At 38.7% G+C, this 22057-nt stretch overlaps 1 protein-coding gene across 1 annotated transcript; it reads left to right on the plus strand.

Annotated features, from left to right (window-relative positions):
- The first annotated feature begins 334 nt into the window (after nucleotides 1-334).
- Nucleotides 335-16778, plus strand: LOC149835776 (protein S-acyltransferase 21-like). Its single transcript, XM_090008741.1, has 10 exons — nucleotides 335-737; nucleotides 1859-1972; nucleotides 2084-2174; nucleotides 2271-2476; nucleotides 11500-11568; nucleotides 11669-11740; nucleotides 11875-12003; nucleotides 13849-13929; nucleotides 14018-14212; nucleotides 15180-16778. Exons 1-10 carry the CDS (start codon nucleotides 693-695, stop codon nucleotides 16287-16289), a joined length of 2112 nt encoding a protein of 703 aa, XP_089864867.1. The 5' UTR covers nucleotides 335-692; the 3' UTR covers nucleotides 16290-16778.
- Nucleotides 16779-22057: the final 5279 nt, after the last annotated feature.

Consider the following 22057-nt stretch of genomic DNA (forward strand, 5'->3'; position numbering starts at 1 on the left):
TACAATACGAAGAGGCCGATTCTTTTCCACATTATACGAAAAGAAAAGAACAAAAAAGTTGTCCTAAACCAAACTCTCACAAGAGAAGCTTATTCCTGTCGTTGACTTGCAGCACATGTACAGAATGGTAATGTGATCACCCGATAGTTGTGGGCCTATAATTTGATAGTAACAACAAGAACGGGGAGATTATCAACGAGAGAGAGAAAAGAGAGAGAGAGATGGTAAATTGGTAATGACTCCAGCCTCAACTTGCCCAAGTCAAAATTTGCTCCAATTAATTACTACAACCGGGCAGCCCTCCCTTTAATCCTACCTCCTTTTTAGATTTAACAAGGAAGAGGGGAAAGGTGTTCATTTCCTTTTTTATTTTTCTTATTTCATTTATTTTTAGGGAGAGAGAGAGAGAGGGGGAGAGACCACCATGGTTTTTGGGGTTCATACAGACTCCCAAAGGTTGTATTGAGGGGATTGAGGTGTGCAGTGTTTATCTTTATTTTTCTACGATTTAGTTTTTGTTTGATGTGGGTCATGGAATTCTGGCTAAGAGAATCACGAGAAGAAGCCTGTCTGTGTTTCTGAGATCTTAAAATAAGGTGAGAGAGAGAGAGAGAGAGAGAGAGAGAGAGAGAGAGAGAGAGAGAGAGAGAGGTGATGCTGTTTGTTGGTTGTCAACTGTGTCCTCGGCGATCATGGCGAGGCGTCATGGATGGCAACTCCCTGCTCACACGTTTCAGGTATTCTGGTTGTTATCATCACTGATTTGTTGGGAAGTATTTACCCATTTGATGGTTTGCGTTATTTCTTTGCTGAACCAATGGTTTTGATCTTTCACTTGGGTACCCACTGCATTTTGTGTGTGGCATTATACCCATTTAGTGAGTTCATTTGTGTCCCGTTTTAATGTATTCCCTTTGTATACCATATTGATCATTTGGTGATCCATCTTATATTAGCCTCTCCTTGTTTCATTTTGTTGTTTTTTGTTTCTGTTAACCATTCTTATTTTTTTAAATTATGGTTAAAGCTGTAGGCTTTCGAAAGTATATGGCTGTGTGATCTATAACATCAACGGGAGATTGATGCTTGTTTTAAAGGGCGGTTGTTGTCTAAAAGTAGCGCACTGACTGAGCCCACGAATTAGACAAGATTTATTCAGATTTTTATTTCTGTCTTATAAAATCTGACCATGGTCTTAATATAGTAAAATACCACAACAGCCATGTCTTTCAGAGCACTGTCGACGCGGTCCCCCTGCATTGATGGCCTTCCAGAACAGAACGATGGCAGCTTCTGGGTCTTTCTCAACCAGCTACAGATAAGCAAAATTACTTGGAATTTAGAACATCTCATTCAAATGCAGGCATATAAGATACTCTGAAGAAAGCATGCTAGACAGTGCAATAAAGCTATCCCTCTCAAGATGGACGTATGGGAATGCGGCAAGGGGTTCTGAAGAAGGCAGCCTACAGTGCTTGTGAGCCATTGGTGTTTTGAAGCTCTTAAAAAACCTGGTTACACAACATGGTTGCATAATCCGAAATATATTTTGACTAAACAAACTATGCAGATCATACTCACAGGGTTTAATCCACCCAAAAAACGTGAAGAAACAGATGGTGTCTATAAGAGAGTTCTGAACTGAATTTAACCAATGTTTTCCCAACCACAAACAAGCCCCTCATGAAATTTGAACTGTTATGGCCAAGTGGATGAGTAACGTTTCTTAATAAAGGGTCCTTAATTTAATTCGTATCACTATTTAGTATGAGAAAACTTCACCCTTTACATGTTCAAATTTTTGTCATGTTTTCTTGCATCTTATGCTTGTCATTTCTCATGACTTTGTTGCTGACAGGTTGTAGCTATAACCGTGTTCTTCTTGCTGGCTGTTTCATTCTATGCCTTTTTTGCACCATTTCTTGGCAAGAATGTGTTTGAATATGTGGCAATAGGAGTTTATACTCCAGTGGTAAGGGGAAACCTGTCTTAATTGCTCACCACTTTCATTTTGGATGGCCGTTTGTCAAGGAAAATATTGTACATGATTTTCATTTTCTTTGTGCTCTTCAAAACTTTTCAGGCACTCTTGGTTTTTATATTGTATGTTCGATGCACAGCTATTGATCCTGCAGATCCAGGCATCTTAATAAGCCCTGATGAACAATTGGCTGGTAAAATCAATATTAGTTTGCCTGGTCAGTTGTTTCCCTAAACTGCTGATGAGTCAACGCTCATACTTATAAACACTATGTGAATATGTAAATCAGGTAAAAAACCTTCTCTGGGAGAACCTGAAAATATAGAGCCAAGGTACTCAGAAAATTCTGTGAAGCAGAAATCTTGTTGTTGTTCTTGCATTAGAGGCTTCTTCTGTGGGTGGCTGGTGAAAGAAGATTGCTGGAAAAATGAAGATGTTAATCAGCAACAAGCCAATGAAGAAGATGCCCTATTCTGCACATTGTGCAATGCAGAGGTACATATGGCATCTCGTTTTCTACTGTTCCAAATAATTTCACGTATTGAAGCTTTTTTGTTCTTCTTTTTTTGGTATTTTTGATTGATAATTGATCCCTGATCTTTATGGATTGTAAACCTTTTATCACTATGAATCTGCTTTCATGGAAACATCATGTTGCATTTGCCATTTTATTTTTGGCTTTAAGTTATTTTTATTAGGGCATTATACATTTTAGTTATTTTGTAGCAGTGCAAACTTCAATAGCTATTAATACAATGACATCTTGATAAACTTTGATATTTTCTCTTGTTAATATTGTGAATTTTGGTATCTTAGTTCTTTGTTGGCTGTCTAAGCAAAGTCTGAAGGAAAGATTTCTTGGTAATTAACAAGAATCATTGGATTTTCTGATTTAATTGTTGGTCCTATTGCTGTACTATTTAATATTAACAAAAATTAGTGAAAATGGCATTAATATGCAAGATTGTGTAGTTAATGCTGTGGATTATCACAATGGTTACACTTGGGTGTCATTCCAGAAATAGTATCTTAGAGCACAAGTGCTTTAGGTTCTCATTTATCCATTTCCTTTTATTAGTTTTGAGGCTTAGTCAAGATTTGTGTAGCTGATGTATTTAGAGTGGTATCTTGGGGGCATGTATCTGCTACAGTCAATTCTGTGCACAATCGATTTTTTGGCCTCATCGATGTGAAATTTCAACCTTTGATACTTCTATTGGTGCTTCCATACAGATCTTGGCTGCTATACGATCAATTTCCTGGATGTGAAATTGCCTGTTAAGTGCCCTTGAGTTTGATTTGTGACATCTTGCACTATGATAACATGCATGTTAAAATGTAGCTCTTAAAAATCATTATTGTAAATATAAATATATATATTTATATACATAGAGATATATTTACATATAATATATTATATGTACATATATCTCTCTATATATAAATATATATATTTATATATTTTTCTACCCGAAAGGGTATTTTTGTCATTTCCTGTTTTGCGCGTATTCCCCTTTAGAATATGTTGTAAATTTCTTTTTTGTTTTTTGTAATTCTTTTTTTCTTTTTTCTTTTTGATATTTTTAATATGCATTGGGGGTCCCCCAATAGAGTCGTTGGGGGCTCCCAACGACTCCTTTGGGAGCCCCCCCTTTGCACCTCCTTGCATTTGTATAAATAGGGGTGTTCCCCCCTTGTATTTCCTAAGCTTGAGAGTCTCAAGCATTTCCTCCTTCTTTATGAAACACATGCATTATTGCATGTTTATTATTTTTACGCTTTTTGCGTATTGTGTTCAAGTGTTGTGAAAGTGCCTTCGTGCACTTCTCTTTTAAGTATTTATGCTTGTATGCGTATTGTCTCTTCGTAGACAATTTCACATGGTATCAAAGCTCGGTTGGTGATTAAGGATCGTGGGATTCTTCTTTTTTCGAGTGCCTAAAAAACCGTGCCTTCGGATTCTTGGAAGTTGAAGTGGTGGATCTTGCTTCTCAAATATTTTAGAAGGATCTTGTGCAAGCTAGAAGTTGAAACCTTGTGTTGGTACGCCTCTTTCTCTTTTTCTTTACTCCTTAATGGGTGAAAAAGAGTCTCACTTCGCCCTTGGCTTCAAGTTGAATGGGTCCAACTACCATATTTGGGCCGGGAACATGGAGGCTCACATAAAAGGTAAAGGATTATGGGGTTATGTGCAAGGCACTATTCCGGAACCGGAACCCAAAATAACCGTGATGGACGGAAATGAAATCAAGGTTCTTGAGGGAGAGAAAATGATCAAACCTCTTGAAGAATACTCCAAGAAGCATGACGAATGGGAAATGAAGAACTTCAAGATTCTTTCTTGGTTCTTCGCATCCGTCGAAACAAAGATTAATGCCAACATTATCAAGTTCAAGAAAGCAATGGAAGCGTGGCATTATCTCGAGAAAGTGCATACATCAAGAGATCTATCCCATAAGTATTACCTTCAAAAGAAGGCCCTCTCCCTTACTCAAGGTGAAATGTCCATAAGGGAATATTATGCCGACCTTTCCTCCATTTGGGATGAGCTTTCCATGCTTGAACCAAAATGGAGTGGAGAGGCAATTGAACTCCGCCACAAGCAACTTGAAGAAGATCGGTTCTTCAATTTTTTGAATGGGTTAAGACCCGAATTTGAGCAAATAAGGTCATCCCTTCTATCCTCATTTACTCCTCCATCTCTTGAAGATGTTCTCACCAAATTAAGTGGTGAGGAAACTCGTATGAGTTTATGTAAACAAGGATCAAATGTTCTTGTGGTTCCTTGTAATCATGAAGAGAACAATGAGGTCAATGCCGTATTAAGACCCGGAAATAATGTAAAGACCTATCGTCCTCCTCATTTCAAATTCCAAAATCAAGGAGGAGATGGTGGACAAAGAGGAAAGAGAGACTATAGCAAGACTATTTGTCACTTTTGTAAGGAACCGGGGCATATCAAGCCCGTATGTCCCAAATGGAAGAGGCTTCTCGCTATGGCCACCACCGGTGTACCACAAAAGGAAGAGGCATCATCAAGTGGGTCACTCTCGTTGAATCAAATAGTGGAAGCCCTTCAACCTCTTCTCAAGGGAGCTACATCCGGTGCCGCCGTGTCTACCTCTTCCATTCCAGGTAAAGTCTCTTGGCTTTTGGACTCAGGTGCATCTTTTCATATGTCCCCAAACATGTTTTCACTTTCCGATTTTTTAAAAAATGTTTCTCCATCCTTTGTTTCCACTGCGGATGGAACCTCCCTTGAAATTAAAGGAATAGGTAATTTTGAAACTCAAGGTTTTTCCATTCCAAAAATTAGATTTATACCCAAACTTAACTTAAACCTTCTCTCTGTTTCTCAACTCTCGGACCATGGATGCGATATTAAATTTTCATGTGACAAATGTTTAATACAGGATCGCCGGTCCGGGAAATTGATTGGGGAAGGCTTTAGAAAAGGAGACTTATACTATATGGAATCTCTCCAAGTTCCAAAATCATTTTGTAATGTTGCCCGGAACAAAGATATAAACATATGGCACAAAAGACTTGGTCATCCTAATGCCACCAAGTTATCTTATTTACATTTTGCAAAGGATCTATGTAAAAGTTCATTTTCCTGTAATGATTGTATTCTCGAAAAAATGCAAAGTTTACCGTTTAAGCAAAGAACTATGTTCTCATCTAAAACATTTGAAATTGTTCATTCCGATGTTTGGGGACCCGCACCTGTTGTTTCAAAAGGAGGCTTTTCTTACTATGTTATTTTTGTGGATGATTTCTCCAGGTATTCATGGATCTATTTCCTAGAGTACAAACATGAAGTTTTTACATGTTTTAAAACCTTCCACTCAATGATCAAGAATCAATTCAATAGTAATATAAAGATTTTTATAAGTGATTCTGGAGGAGAATATCTCTCCAACCAATTTAAAACATATCTTGAGGATAACAGAATTATTCATCAAAGGTCTTGTCCTAAAACCCCTCAACAGAATGGATTGGCCGAAAGAAAACATAGGCATATCATTGAGACCACTAGGACCCTGCTTATTTCTCAAAATATTCCTAAGAACTTTTGGGCTGAAGCAGCCCTTGCTTCTGTTTATCTGATAAACCGCTTACCATCTAGGATATTAGGAAAAATATCCCCTTTTGAGATCTTATATAAACTTGAACCTGATTATAATAGGTTACGTGTTTTTGGGTGTAAATGTTTTATACTTACGGATAAAAATGACAAGCTCTCTCCCAAAGCTATCCCCTGCGCCTTTCTTGGGTATTCCGAAACTCAAAAAGGGTTTCGTTGCTATGATCTTCGAGATGATAAGTTATATGTTTCTAGAAATGTAATGTTTTTAGAAAATGAGAGTGGATTTGAAAAAAATGTTTCTCAACAAGAAAATTTTGATTACTCATTCCTTTTTGACTTATTGGCTAGTAATGATGATATATTTAGTGATGATGATCACGATGAGGAAAATGATGGTGATGTCGAAGAACATAACCCTCTCAATGATCAAGAAAACAGGATTTCAAGTGATCCGATAACCTACTCCCGTAGAAACCAAGACACCTTTAGAAGTGCCATTGACCAATATAGTGAGCTTGTACCTACTCTCGATCACCGAAGATCTGAGAGGAATAGGAGACCACCAACTCGTTTTGTCTCTTTTGATTCCTTTTCACCCCAGTATAGGGCTTGTCTTAGTGGCATTCACTCTTATTTTGAGCCAAGGAATTTTGAAGAAGCTAAAAAATGTATAGAATGGCAAGAAGCCATGCAAAAAGAACTTAGTGCTCTCAAAAGGGCTGAAACTTGGGATTTCCAAACTCTACCCATAGGAAAGAAAACTATAGGTTGTCGATGGGTTTTTAAAGTTAAAACTAAAAGCGACGGATCCCTGGAAAGGTATAAAGCTCGATTAGTTGCAAAAGGGTATGGGCAAGAGTATGAAATCGATTATGAAAAAACTTTTGCTCCTGTAGCCTGAATGGTTACAGTTAGATGCCTCATTACTATTGCATTTATTAAAAATTGGAATATTTTTCAAATGGATGTGAAAAATGCTTTTTTAAATGGTGACCTTAACGAAGAGGTATATATGGAAGCCCCACCAGGCATGAAGATTCCTAAAGATAAAGTTCTTCGTCTTCGAAAGCCTCTTTATGGTTTGAAACAGGCCCCCAAAGCCTGGTATGACAGATTTACCAGTGTAATGCTAGAAAATGGTTTCTTCTCATGTTATACTGATACTGCTTTATTTACTAGAAAATCTAAAGCAGGGATTGTAATATTGTTACTATATGTTGATGACATGTTAATTACAGGTGATGATGTTCAAGGAGTCAAGTGTATTAAGTCCGTCTTGACTTCAAAATTTGAGATGTCAGACTTAGGTTTTCTGATATATTTTCTTGGAATTGAGGTTGCCTATTCGCAACGTGGTTATTTTCTATCTCAGTCTAAACTTGCTTGTGAGATTATTGACAGATCAGGGATTTCTGATGACAAAGTATGCGAAACTCCTGAAGTTGTGGGAGCCAAAATGAAGATTGACGATGGTGTTCCTCTAACCGATCCTACTCCCTACAGGCAGTTGGTAGGTTCTTTAATGTATCTTACATTACTCGACCCGATTTGTCACATGCTATATACATCGCCAGTCAGTTTCAGCATGCTCCTACAACCGTTCATATGAGTGTTGTGCTTCGCATCATTAGATACTTGAAGGGAACGGTGAATAAGGGAGTATTGCTATCCTCTTCTTCTGAATTAAAATTGCTTGCTTATACTGACTCAGATTGGGGAGATGACCCTAGTAACCGTCACTCCACCACTGGCTTTTGTATTTTCTTAGGAGAATCTTTGATCTCGTGGCGATGTAAAAAGCAACAGAAGGTCTCCTTATCATCCACTGAAGCCGAATACAGAGCCATGGCATCTACCACCATGGAAATAGTATGGATTCGACGTCTTTTGGAAGATATGGGAGTAGTTGTCAAAGAACCAACAAAGCTATGCTGTGACAATAAAAGTGCAATCTACATTGCCAAGAACCACACCTTTCACGAGCGAACAAAGCATATAGAGATGAATTGTCATTATGTCCGAGAGGAATACTTGAAGAAGGTCATTGATCTACCATATGTGACATCTGAGTATCAACTTGCCGACTTCTTCACAAAAGCTCTATGTTCGCCCAGATTTCATTTCCTTCTTGACAAACTTGCGGTTATCACACCGTAAGTTTGAGGGGGGGTGTTAAAATGTAGCTCTTAAAAATCATTATTGTAAATATAAATATATATATTTATATACATAGAGATATATTTACATATAATATATTATATGTACATATATCTCTCTCTATATAAATATATATATTTATATATTTTTCTACCCGAAAGGGTATTTTTGTCATTTCCTGTTTTGCGCATATTCCCCTTTAGAATATGTTGTAAATTTCTTTTTTGTTTTTTGTAATTCTTTTTTCTTTTTTCTTTTTGATATTTTTAATATGCATTGGGGGTCCCCCAATAGAGTCGTTGGGGGCCCCCAACGGTCACAAATGTGACCGTTGGGGGCTCCCAACGACTCCTTTGGGAGCCCCCCCTTTGCACCTCCTTGCATTTGTATAAATAGGGGTGTTCCCCCCTTGTATTTCCTAAGCTTGAGAGTCTCAAGCATTTCCTCCTTCTTTATGAAACACATGCATTATTGCATGTTTATTATTTTTACGCTTTTTGCGTATTGTGTTCAAGTGTTGTGAAAGTGCCTTCGTGCACTTCTCTTTTAAGTATTTATGCTTGTATGCGTATTGTCTCTTCGTAGACAATTTCACAATGCACACATGGGAAGAATGTAGTTCATAATTATTTCTTGGCATTATATTTGAGGATTTGTGGGCAAACTTTCCTTCTGGGGGCAGGTGCTGTGATGCATGATTTTAGGTGTTTAATATTGACATTATTGTTTTGGGATGAAGGCATAGTTGTTGTTGTGAATATTGACATTATTGAATGCACCAACCAAGGCAACATGGTGTAATATGGAAGCAAAGGCATTGAGTTCACTATTTAAGCTACTTAAATTGTTTCTTCATTTATAAGTGAGGATTTTAAATGAATCTCCCTAAATGTAATTTGAAGTTGCATTTTCAAACTTTTGTTAGTTTTATTTTGGATAGCCATATATATTTTTTGGCTAGAAGTTGGGCTTATCTTTATTTGCATTATTCACAGGGTTGCATAGGAAGTAGGGATGGCAGTGGACTGGGACGGAGGTGGGGGACAAGGTCTCCACCCCCGCCCCATCTCAAAATTCTACCCTCCATCTTCGACTTCATCCCCGCACGTGTTTTGATTTTAACCTCCATCCCGGCTTTATGTCCTCCATCCCCGGTCCAAACAGGGCTGGGCCCCGTTTCTCCCCGGTCCACTGCCATCCCTAAAGGTATTTTAGTTATTTTACTAACAGGGATCAGGGGCAGGGTGGGGCGGGGGAAAGCGTAAGTCCATCCCCACCTCCATCCTTGCATGGGTTTTGGTTTTAACCTTCATCCCTGCCTCCATCCCGGTTTCATGTCCTTCATCCCCAGTCCAAACAGGGTGAGGCGGGGTGGGGCAGGGCCCCGTTTTCCCCTCCACTGCCATCCCTAATAGGAAGGATGATAACCTACATTTGCATGGGCTATTCTTATGCCTTTGGAAACTTTTGTTTTTAACAATGACTTGAAAATTCCTCAGGTTCTCCCTAATTTTCTCAAGAAAACCCACTTTTTATCTAGAGAAAACCCTTAACCAATGTTTTTGTGAGACTTATTGGTAATTGTGCTATAGAATCTGTTGAAGATGCAAGCTACACTTTATACAGATATAGGCTGCCATCAATTCTTACTTGGCTGCAACAGAGGATTCTTTCCCTCTTTTTGGAAGTTGATAAAGAAAATATTATAAAAAAAGAAGAGAAATCAATACAATACATGTCAGTTAGATATCTGAGGAGGTAGATAGCCAGCAACCTTCCAAGAGTGTTTATCAATCATAAACAATTCCTGCAAATTTAACAGTGACAGACTACGGAAATATCATTTGCTGTTTACATTCAACATTGCAATTTCAATCCTCTTCAGAGAACTTGCAATTCATAAAGCTCGATTAAGGGTTTTATGGAAGGTTTGGAACTCCGAGAAACTTGCACTTCATAGCGTTAAGGGTTTAATTGGAGGATTGGAATAGGTTACCACTGAGGTTGCCTTAAGTTGGAATTGTTCCAAGTATGTGGTGAAGGTAGCCTGAAGACACTTTTTGTAAGGGCCTTCATGACTTCAACTTCTGGCAGAATTAAATGGTGTTTTCGATTGTCGATAATGTAGTTCAAAAGCTCATTGTAGAACACACTCATCAGTCTTTTTTCTTATCATATAGGCCTCCACGGAACATTGAGGATGAGAAAGGTTGAGTGACTTGAGCCTTAAGAGATCTCGAGCAAGGCTTATGATGATGAAAAGTGGTGGATCTGCCTGAGTTCGATCTTTTGGAAAAAGAGAGGGATCAGAGGTGGTCACAGTTTGTTGGTTCTTTTGTACATTATCCTTGATTTAGAGACCAGATTCTGTTCACTAGGTTTAGTTCCCTTTGCAAAATACTTGACTCCCCTAAAGCATAGTGAGGAGCTTATAGCATTCCCCTAAAGCATAGTGCAGAATGCTATACAGATGGATTTGGCGCAAATCCTATGCGTTTTGTAGTGGTGGTTGGTAGTTCCTCCTTTAGGGGCTATAGTACTCTTCTGTAACTGTTAAAAGTTGATTTTAGAGCCTTGGACACACATAAAATGGCATTCTCCTTAGATTTCATATTGAGAGACCACATGATTGGAGATATCTTATAATAGTGTTAATTGGTTACTCAAAATTCTTTGTACTAGGATGAACTTGAACCATATTAGAGCTGTTAAGCGATGTTTGACCCCTGATCCTGGTAAATAATGATAGGCTTACTAGGAATTGATCTATCTTATTAAGAAATTCTGCCAAGATGTATCTAAATTTGTATAATATTTTCAATTTCTCATCACACAAGTACTATTATTCAAAGGCTCAGGCTCAATGATCTGTCGTATGCTAGACCTGTATGGGCAAGTATCCTAGGTTAATATTGATTCCAATTTCCGAGAGTGTTTTGATATTTGCTTATTTGTGACCTGCCATAGTCTTTCAGGGCTTTATCTAAGCCTTTATAGTTGCTTCAGTGTTTGTCCCCAACTTGTGTACTGTCCAATTGCAGATCAGTTCACCATCTAAGTCTACTTTATTACATATGCTTCCTTAATAATTTCAGGGGATTTGTTTGTCTTCGCAGTCAAAGTTAGTGTTTTATGATTGTCAGTTGCTAATCCTTTTGATTGCTTATCCAACGGATTCAAAGTTGCTTGTTATTTAACTCTTAAACCTTTATCTTGTTAATGATCTGCTTGGTGCTTCCTTTACATTATTGTGATTTTTACTGTTCTTCAGGTGCGGAAGTTTAGCAAGCATTGCAGAAGTTGTGACAAATGTGTGGATGGTTTTGATCACCATTGCCGTGTATGTAATGGGTAGTTTGTTTCTTTAAATTTCCAAATAATGAATGTTTTACACATATTTGGTGTTCATTCGGTTGATGAGATCCACTTTTTTCATGCAGTGGTTGAATAATTGTGTGGGGAGGAAAAACTATATTACTTTTATTGCCTTAATGGCCAGCAGTCTTGTTTGGGTAAGTATAACATGTCAAATTTTTAAGTTCCCGTGATCTTTCACCTGTGATGTTGATATAAATTTTGAGTATGCCATCCAACATTGTACTTATTTGGATTTTGTGACGTGTTACTCATGCACTACTTTTGACAGCTTGCGGTTGAGTGTGGGGTTGGTGTTGCGGTCCTTGTCCAATGTTTTGTCGACAAAAAGGAAACTGAAAATCAGATAGTTGATAGGCTTGGTAATGGGTTTTCCCGGGCTCCATTTGCTACAGTTGTGGTATGTGTGAGCTTCTCATGGTGTTTCCTGTTTTTGTTTTCAAGAAGAATTTCCTTCAAATTTTGAGAGTGCAACATTCTCTTTGTTGTGTATATTTTCTCCATTGCAACCACTTGCTAAATGGTGAATAATTTTTCCAAGTTTTTTGAATATTACAAATTGTAGGCGGTGAAGCATTCAGTCAAATATGAGAGAATAATATTGAAAAATCACAATAAATTTAAAACATTGCTGATATTTGTGACTACGATTGGATGTACCCCTTTCTCAGCTTTTATAAAATTACAGAATCTCCTCACATGAAATTAGTACATTAGAAGGAGCTATTTGAATTTTGGAACTCTTTAAGTGTGCTTTAAATTTGGAGTTTTAGTGAGGCACAATAGATGCACTAGGGTTTCTTATGTTTCATCCTATATTCCCACTAGTTGTTTCCTACTAATTTTGATGGATATAGTCTAGAGTATGATATCATGCTTTTGTTTGCATTATGTTCTGCAATGGTTCATTGTATTTTTCTCTGGAATTATCCATTTCTATTGGAGTGGCAAAATACTATAAAACAACCATTGTTTCATAATATTTTCATATTTATGCAAGGTAGCCTGCTTTCTTCTGAAAGCATAAGGTCAAAGCTAGCATGTGAACGGAAATTATCCTATATTCTATACAAACCATATTCTTGCCTTGAACTCAAAGAATGATTTCATAATCTAAAAATGGAATTGGGTATTTGATTGCAATCATCACTATCTTTAAGAATTTTACTGTATTATGTTGTCATAAGAATCCGAAGCAAACACCCAGAGAAACATTGTTATTTACTTCCCAAAATCATATTTGCCTTCAGATCGCAGCAGTGATCACAGTGGTTGAGCATCAAACTACTCATTGGTTTTTTTCTGCTTGGATACTTTCATGTACAAATTCTCTATAATAATCTTCAGTATTTTCACCTCAGCTTGTATCCTCTTGTTTTTGAGTTATTACGCACTTCAGGTTTCTAATATTTGTGTATTGAAATACTTAAGGCCCGTTTGTTTCATGCAATTTTCATAGGAAATTTCTTAGCTGTCATTCCTTTGCCTCCCATTCCCACCATATGTGAGACAAACATCAAATCATCATGGTGGGAAAATGCCATGCTGGCACAAGTGGGCGCCAGTTTTTCCCAACACCTACCACTTTTGATGTGCAAATCCTTCCACCCCCCATATGAAAGCATTCTGGGATGGCTAAGCTGTCTTGATTTTTCAGAAAAACCATGCCTTTTCCCATGGAAGGCCGCCCTTCCCGCCCATGGGAATGAAATAAATGGGCCCTTAATGCGATGAATCATCTAGAGGCACTTATGCTTTTCAAAGGCATTATTTATTAACTTGCCTTGGCATTGCGGGTACCTATTCATGCAGCAGTCCTTGTCATTTCTTTAGACTGATTAAAGCTTCTCATGTTTCTTATCCAGTCCATAGTCGCATAATGACATCGGTGAGGGTTTTTCTTGGAGTAAAAAAGTGTTTTTGTCCAGAAAATCTCAAGAGTTTTTTTAACTAACAGTAAGTTGAAAAATTAAAAATAAAAATTCCATGAGGATATCTACATATGATTATGATTTGACATGATGTTTTTATTTTGAAGCTTTTTCCCAATTTATTGCAGTACTATTGGATTAAAAAAATCCTTTGAAAACATGATAAATTAGAAAAGACAATATTTTTGCTGTTATCCAGCCTCCATATTGATTGTTTGATATACTGATCATCACATAATTCATGTTTATCTTTATTAATAAGCTTATTCTTGCTCTGAGTATTAGCTTTTTTCTCATTGGTGTCTTTTTGGCAGGCTTTATGTACGGCTGTATCATTACTTGCTTCTATACCTCTGGGAGAACTGTTCTTTTTCCATATGATACTGATCCGAAAGGTCTCCTTTGGTGAAAATTCTTTGCAAAACTCTCTCTCTCTCTCTACACCATTAATATTCTATTCAGTACGATTTTTTTAATCAACAGGGTATCACCACTTATGAGTATGTGGTGGCAATGAGAACACAAAGTGAGCCACCTGGTCCCTCTGTAGATGGAGATCAGCAAAGTGTACCACTTTCGCCAACAAGTTCAGCTGCAACTGGCTTAAGTGGAGGAAGTTCTCTTGGGCTGCAATATAAGGGTTCATGGTGTACACCTCCAAGAGTATTCGTGGATCAGGTATTCTATATTCAAGTCTATGCATTTCTATTTTTTCATGCATGTGGGCTAGTTTGTCTTGTCATGAGGACTTCACAGGCCACCTATTTGAGCCTCCAACAGGACTGAAGTCTGAGTTAACAGTGATTTGATGTCCTCATGCAGCTCCTCGTGACTCCTGAGCTGTCACATGAATACGGCTGCGGATACTGGGACACAGCCATTTTTATGAAGTTTCCAGTATGAATAGTATACAAGGGAACAATAGAGGGGCCAAAATAGAGTATCCATGTAACATAGCTCCCAAGGCTGCTGTTAAATTCATATTGAATTAGTATGGTTAGCGTGGCATGAATCAAGTTAGTTGTCAGCCGCTGACCAAGTCCCAACAGTTTCAGTGACTCTAGGTTCATTGGTCCAACAGGAATTTTTGTTCTCAAATAATATCAGAAGGTTTTAGCTTTTCCACACACTGAGAAACTTCGTGTTTCTCTGCATTAATTAGATAACACGTCAATCGGTGCTCGTCTTCCAACTGGCAAAATTTCATGCTTTTTTATTTTTCCAAAGCAAAAGGCTGCCAAATCACCATTATTTAACGAGTCTTGATTGCTTAAAAATGGTTAAAACTGTCAGTGTCATAATTCCACAAAATTACAAATGCCATGTATACCCATGATTATCATTTTCTAAATTTTTTTATTTTGAATAAGGAACTTGCAGCACTCTTTTTTCTTTCCACTTCCCTGAATTGATAATGTCTCATTTTCTGAACAGCAGAAATGCATCCCAAACTACTTTTAATGTCATGATGTTATCTGTGAGTCCAGCAAAGTCGCAGTCATGCATTCTAGCCAGTGCATAACCTCCTCTAGTGTTGGTTGGGCGAATGTGTGAAATAATGCATTTCATTCTCTTTAGTTTAATCCGAGTGCTTTTTTGTTTTGAAATTTTTGTCATGAAACTCATTATGGTAGTATAATTCCAGGATGAGATAATCCCTCATTTAGATCCTGGAAGGGTTCCCTCAACCGTTGATCCGGATGCTGTTGGTTTCCCAGACAGGGAAAATAGATTACCCAAACGGCAGGTCAGAATTAGTGCTTGGAAATTAGCTAAATTGGATTCCAATGAGGCAATGAGAGCAGCTGCAAAAGCTAGAGCTTCATCATCTGTGCTTCGACCAATCAGTACACGTCAGCATCCTGATTCAGGATACTGTTCAAGTGGAAATGCTAGTGGTGCGAGCAGTGTCAGCACAGATCTTGGTCTCCCCAGGGATACTAAAAGTAGCCTTAGGTTATCTTTGAAGAATTCATACCCCCCAAGTCGGGCTAGTAGGGATGATATTGAAGCAGGAACTCGGAGTGTCAGCAGTTTCAGCAGTCCTGCCCATACAAATAACTCAGCTGCTCTCAGTCCGCTGCCGTTAGAGCTGCCTGCTGCCTCTCCTGATGCTGACAGGATGACATTCACAGTGGGGAGACCAATGGCCAATAGAGAACATTTCAACCCGATATATCAATCATCTGCTGATCGATCCCCATGGTCAACTAAGACGAATGATGCCCATGAAAGTATTGTAAGCCATAGTCTCGATGAAAGGCCGGTGAGAAAGAATAGGGGCAATATCAAAGACAACCAAAGGCCTTCTGTCTTCTGGGATCCGGCAGCAGGTCGATATGTATCAGTTCTACCGTCTGGTGGAGATAACCATCCCCTGGGAAACAGATCCAGCTCCTCTCAAATTATGGGAACAGAAGTTACATCTGCTTCTGCAATTTCGAATCCAGATCCCCTGAAGCGTTCTCCTTGCAAGCTCTCAGGCACAGAGGAACAATCAAAGACATTTTCAGGAACATCAATGCAGACACAGAACCTAGTTTGCACAGAGCAGTCTATCTTCTTTGGTGGTCCACTGTTAATGGCGGATGCAACAGAAAGTTCTAGACAACGTGGCTTATCAAGACCTGTTCAAGAAAGTGCATCAGGTTCACGGTTTCAGGAGGGAAGAATGGGGAGAGGAAGAGGGTCTGATCAGTTTCCTGTGTTCGTTCCAAAGGATTCCGAGGCATCCCAGTCATCTGGATTGTCTTAAAATCTGTTTGTTTTCTTGGCGATGGTATTCAGCCTTGGACACAAAGATGATAAGCAGTTGTTTTCTGACAATCGAAACAGATGGTTGTTACCTGGATCTGGGATTGATTTTGACGAAGAATTATGATCAATTCTGAATTCGGCGAGGTACTAGTTACATTCCATTGCCAATGAACTAGGGTTTCTAGCTTCATAGCATGATCTGCTTGCTGCTCTGCATGCAAAATTCGGCTTTTGCTTCGGTTGCTAGGTGATGCACAAACCTTGAGTTGCATATGGCACTGGGAATTCGACTTGGGCTTCGGTTGCTTGCATCCACAAGTGATGCATAATTGTGGAGCTGCACATACATATGTAAGAGCACCTGTAGAAGCATGCATAAGTTGATCCAGCAGCATTGAAGGAAAAACAGTCATGCTTAGAAAAATATGAACCCTTTTCTATGAACAAGTTTATGATTTCTAATCCATCAAGTGCATGATATACACTGCATTGCCTAGCGCGCGCTCTTGAGAGAGAGAGAGAGAGAGAGAGAGAGATGTTGAAGTGACTTTTTGGAGAAGTGTGCTAACAACTTTATAGGTGGCCATGAAAATTGCACCAACTTCTTTTTCCCAAACTGGCTAGCCTATAAAAAAGCGTTGATAAGATAAAAATGTATATTTTTATTTCTTTATATATTTGTTACATTTTTTGTAAATTTTTTTAAGCTCTAGTTTTTATATTTTTTGATAATCTTGTACAAAGTCATTATTTGCATGCAACAAAAAAATGTTATAAAACAAAAAATTTGAAATTTTATTTACGAGCCATGGATTTCATCAAAAATTATCTGAAGCCACACAGAGAGACCAACCCCAATCATTCTATGAATTCTAATCATGACCCGAAAACCTTAAGCTCAGCCTTCCCATTTTGTTGTGAAAGGTAATCTGGCAATCAAAATTTTAAGCTTTTATCACTTTCTTTTTTCAAATTTATCATTCCCTTTTAGTGTTCTCAAAATTCTCCCTTTCTGTTCATTGTCAAATTGGCCAATCAATTGAAGCAAAAATAAGAAGCAATCAAACCACAGAGCGAGACTATTTTAAGGTTGAAACTATTCAACATTAAGGGGAAAACCTGAAACAGATCATCAATGAATTAAGGTGTACTCAGTAGCATTCGAAACCAGATGAGCTTCTGAGCCTTTTTCAACCTACTGAGGTCCATTCGACTTTTCTGTGGACTATAATCATCAAATGAATGAATATTTGGATTGACAAGAAAATAAACAAGAGAGGAACACATCCAACCGGCCTTCCCACTTTCATGTCATCGTAACCAGAAGGATCACCTCTCCCTTTTTGTTTGTGTGTCGTTTGGGGGGGTGGGGGGGGGGGGGGGGCGGGGTGGAGATCACCTCTGTTTACTTCATCAACATCACAATGCAAAAGTGAAAAACTAGGAATGGCAATGGACCGGGGCGGAGGCGGGGGACAAGGTCTCCACTCCCGCCTTGTCTCAAAATTCTGCCCTTCATCCCTGCAGGGGTTTTGATTTTAACCTTCATTCCTGCCTCCATTTCAGTTTCATGTCTTCCATTCCTAGTCCAAATGGGGCAAGGCAGGACCCGGCCTTGTTTCTCCTCTGTCCACGGCCATCCCTAAAGGTATTTTAGTTATTTTACTAATGGGGATCGGGGATGGGGTGGGTGAAAGAGTAAGTCCATTCCCGCCTCTGTACCCGCATAGGTTTTGATTTTAACCTTCATTCCTGCCTCCATTTCAGTTTCATGTCTTTCATTCCTAGTCCAAATGGGGCAAGGCAGGACCCGGCCTTGTTTCTCCTCTGTCCACGGCCATCCCTAAAGGTATTTTAGTTATTTTACTAATGGGGATCGGGGATGGGGTGGGTGAAAGAGTAAGTCCATTCCCGCCTCTGTACCCGCATAGGTTTTGATTTTAACTTTCATCCCTGCCTCCATCCTTGTTTCATGTGGTCCATCCCCGGTCTAAACAGGGTGAGGCGGGTGGAGCCCCGTTTTCCCCAGCCCACTGCCATTCCTATGGAAAACTCTCTCTCTCTCTCTCTCTGACTCCTTTCCAGGATAAATAAATTTATGGGGGCAAGAAGTGATCCAGAAAGCTGCAAATAAAAAGATCAGATGTTTATTGGATCAAACTTATGCTTTTATATACATATTATGCTGGGAAAGGAATTCTAATACCAGAAATCCAGTGGTGACAATATAAATTTATAAGCACCAGCAACTGTGTCACAGGACACGCAGTTTAGGGACCCGTGTATAGGAGACACAACTAGACACTATGACAAGGCTGGGCATGTAAGGACATTAATTTATTATTTTTAATAGTTTTTTTAACAACATGATCAGCGGGGCTGTTTTGACTATTTCTGTTCATTTGATTGGACAGTTTAGGGTGCGGGCACACCAAATAACTCTCTCTCTTTCTCTCTCAAAATATATATATATATTTTCGGGGCTCTACTATTTCATGTGGTGGCAATTTGATTTATTGAAACTTGAGGAAGAAATTTGCCTTGTTGAATGATCAACTTTCATAATTATGCAAGAGTTTATATATTTTAAAACTCTCATTGAACACTTACCTGGCTGCTCTCAACATACCTAAAAAAAAAAAAAAATTTCTGTCCCTCCCAACAGAAAATTAGAAAGGCTTATTTGTAATTTATGTTAATAAAATAAATAAAAATTTAAAACTGTAACTTATATTGTTATTATAACATTTATATATTATTATAACATTATATTATAACCTGTCAGTTGTTGAATACTCAAAATATGCTGTTATTTGCTTCTTTTTAAGCCTTTCTGTCCTTTCCGATAAGTTGGGATGCATTCTTGGACTCACTCACGCAATATAAGTTGCAAGCATTGATATTGTTTGAAAAATTCAGCACATTTCCAATTTTCTCTTTCTGCCTGTATCTTTAAATTGTATCTTCTTTGGTTGGAATGCCATGGTTAGGAGTTTTTTGTTGCTTGATGAGATTCATTGGTACTTATTTTTTACCAATCTTTATGTGGTTTAATGTTTTTTAGTTGATTGCTTTATCTTATTTGAGTTTGATGATACATCATGACTTGGCATGTTTTCTATAAACCCTGGCATCTGATTCACCGATTTTCATTGTTTCTCTTAAGATGCATATTTCTCCCTGAAAGAGGTTACTGGATTTATGATTGTATCGATTTGGAGTTTTCTCTAATAAAAGTATACAATATTGGTTTTCTTAATATTTGTATCACTAAACAATTCTTGAAAAAAATAAACTTCATCATGTAAAAAGTTATATATATATATATATATATATATATATATATATATATATATATATATATATATATATATATATATATATATATATATATATATATATATATATATATATATATATATATATATATATATTTAGTGTATGTGTGTGACAGAAACGGACCTACATTAGGACTGGGGGGGGGGGGGGGGGGGCAGCGTCTTTATAGACTTGATTAATAGTATGTCTCATCCATAAAGTTTTCTTTAAGTGATCTTTCATACTTCATGTGTGGAATTTTGCATTAATTTGTTTGCATTTGTAGTGATTGAGGTGAAATATTTGATTGAATTATCTAGTATTCTATATTCCTTGATCTGTGCATCAGTTTGATGCATGATTTGCCACTTGTATATACAACAAGTTGCCTTTTTGAGATTGACCAATCACAACCAAAATCATTATTGGGTTCCATACAAATTACAGTAGCTAAGGCAGAATTTCTAAAGCACCTGGACAGAGATGTCAAGCTTATGGTGGCAGCTTGCATTTGTGAAATAATGAGGATTATGGCATACTAAAGGTATCTGGCTCTCTTTTCCTCAAACAGGGTTAATTGCCTCAATAAGTCTTTTTGTAGTGTAATGGTATAGTCTTTGGATATCCTTACCTCCATACAACGATGCACTAACGAGAATATTGTTGCCTATCGCATGCCATGCTACCACCGCACGTCACCGATCAAGCTGACGCACACCGCACATTCTTACACTCGATGCATTTTCCACTCAATAGAGCTCCGCACTGCTCATGCCCCATTCCAAACTCGGCCCGGGACATGCTCCCCCACCCAAGCCATTATACGTCCTCAATAATGTTGGTGTAGGTAATAACGCAGTTAGCTTGATCTGCCAGTTTCCTTTTGTGTTAACTTTTGGCTAACTTCTTTTTCATCCAGCTCAACTTGTTCTGGCGTCTATCCACCATCTCCACAATCTTCAATATGCCAAGTCTCATACCTTAACACATCTCTGATCGCTTAGACAACAATCCTTCGCTTTCTCGCAACGAGCATTCCATGCTCGTGGAACCCTAGTGTAGTTCCAACTCAAGCAGAGCCTCCTTACCTGCATGACAAGCTTGTCGTCATTAAGCTCATGGCTGGGTTGCCTTCCAACCTCAGCAAGGGCACTTTGAGCCCTTTGTGATCCTCCTAGAGAAAGATGACCACCAATGTTTCCCGCAGAGATCTCTATCCCTTTTAGGACAACATTTACGATTTTTCGATGATCCATCTGAGTTCTCAAGTGGGGAATGCTTTGCTGGAGCATTAACCCAATGCGATCCTTCAGAGTGTCTTCATGACACTCGTCCTCCTCACATAGGCACCTTCGGCCCAATGCTGATGCGTCTTCCTCACATAGGCACCTTCGGCCCAATGCTGCTGCTCCCCTCCCGAAGCCCGCATGCTGCAACTCTCTTCTAGAGTCAGCAGAGAATTTCCGCAGGGATCAACGATCCAAGAACAACTCTTTCCACACACACACGTCTCAGAGAACTTTCAATTTAAGAGACCAAACCGACGAGCATGTTTGCTCAACGTGGGCACTCCGCTAACCCACAAACTTGGGAGAGAGCACAAGTTTTATCAAGTCTCTCCGACCCAAAGGTGCAAATCCTTCCAGTCGAATCCAACATGCATTCTCCGCATGCACAAGACAAACGCTACGCTCTACCTGTGAGCCTAACACACAACTGGTGAGAATCTTTTTGATTTATCTGCGTTCCCTTAGCCAGCAACTGAACAACAACCTTACGCTTCAGAATATCCTGGTAAAGATGTCTCATACCATCCAACCACTACTTTGCTTCAACGATTCGATTCACCAATCTTCAGTTACGCAATTTTGCATCGCAAGAATAAACCATCTTTGTTCCTTTCAGTGTTGCACATGAATAACAAGGTCTCCGTGAACCTTTTCTTTTTTAGTGTATCTTGCTTAAGATATCGATCTGCTCTGATGTCAATTGTCACGGGCTAATTTTCTTCAATAAGCCCATGCAGCACAATGGTCCTCCTTACCGCCACAAGCCTTCTAATCACTATCTCATAGCCACTTTTGCCACGGGCATAGAATAGCTCGCAACCTGTAACATGCTAGACTAGCCAATATGGCCAGACTAACGACCACAAGCCACTCACCAACACTTTCAATGTGCTGAATCAGAATATTGGCCCTGTGCGCTACCCCGCACACAACTACCTAGCGGAAGCTCTTAAAGTGCATCTTCAAATGCGTTCCATGTTATCAATGCCACTTTGTGCATAGTCGTCCCACACCAACTAAGCACTTCCGAGAAGGGCACCAACCTGCCTTAGCTTGGAATGCCATGGAGCACATCGCAGCTCCATGCACAATCCAGTTGAAACCTCACCACTGAAGGATCTAAGTCTTTCGACCCCGAGTCCGAAGACCAGTTGATGAT

Source organism: Nuphar pumila, chromosome 6 (genome assembly GCF_984573655.1).
Source record: "Nuphar pumila chromosome 6, dmNupPumi1.hap1.1, whole genome shotgun sequence".
NCBI classification, from domain to species: Eukaryota; Viridiplantae; Streptophyta; class Magnoliopsida; order Nymphaeales; family Nymphaeaceae; genus Nuphar; species Nuphar pumila.

Coding starts and splice junctions, on each gene's coding strand:
- LOC149835776 (XM_090008741.1), top strand. CDS start 693: ATGGCGAGGCGTCATGGATGGCAACTCCCTGCTCACACGTTTCAG. Junction 11,569..11,668: donor GTTTTGATCACCATTGCCGT/GTATGTAATGGG, acceptor TTTTTCATGCAG/TGGTTGAATAATTGTGTGGG. Junction 12,004..13,848: donor CTCCATTTGCTACAGTTGTG/GTATGTGTGAGC, acceptor TCTTTTTGGCAG/GCTTTATGTACGGCTGTATC.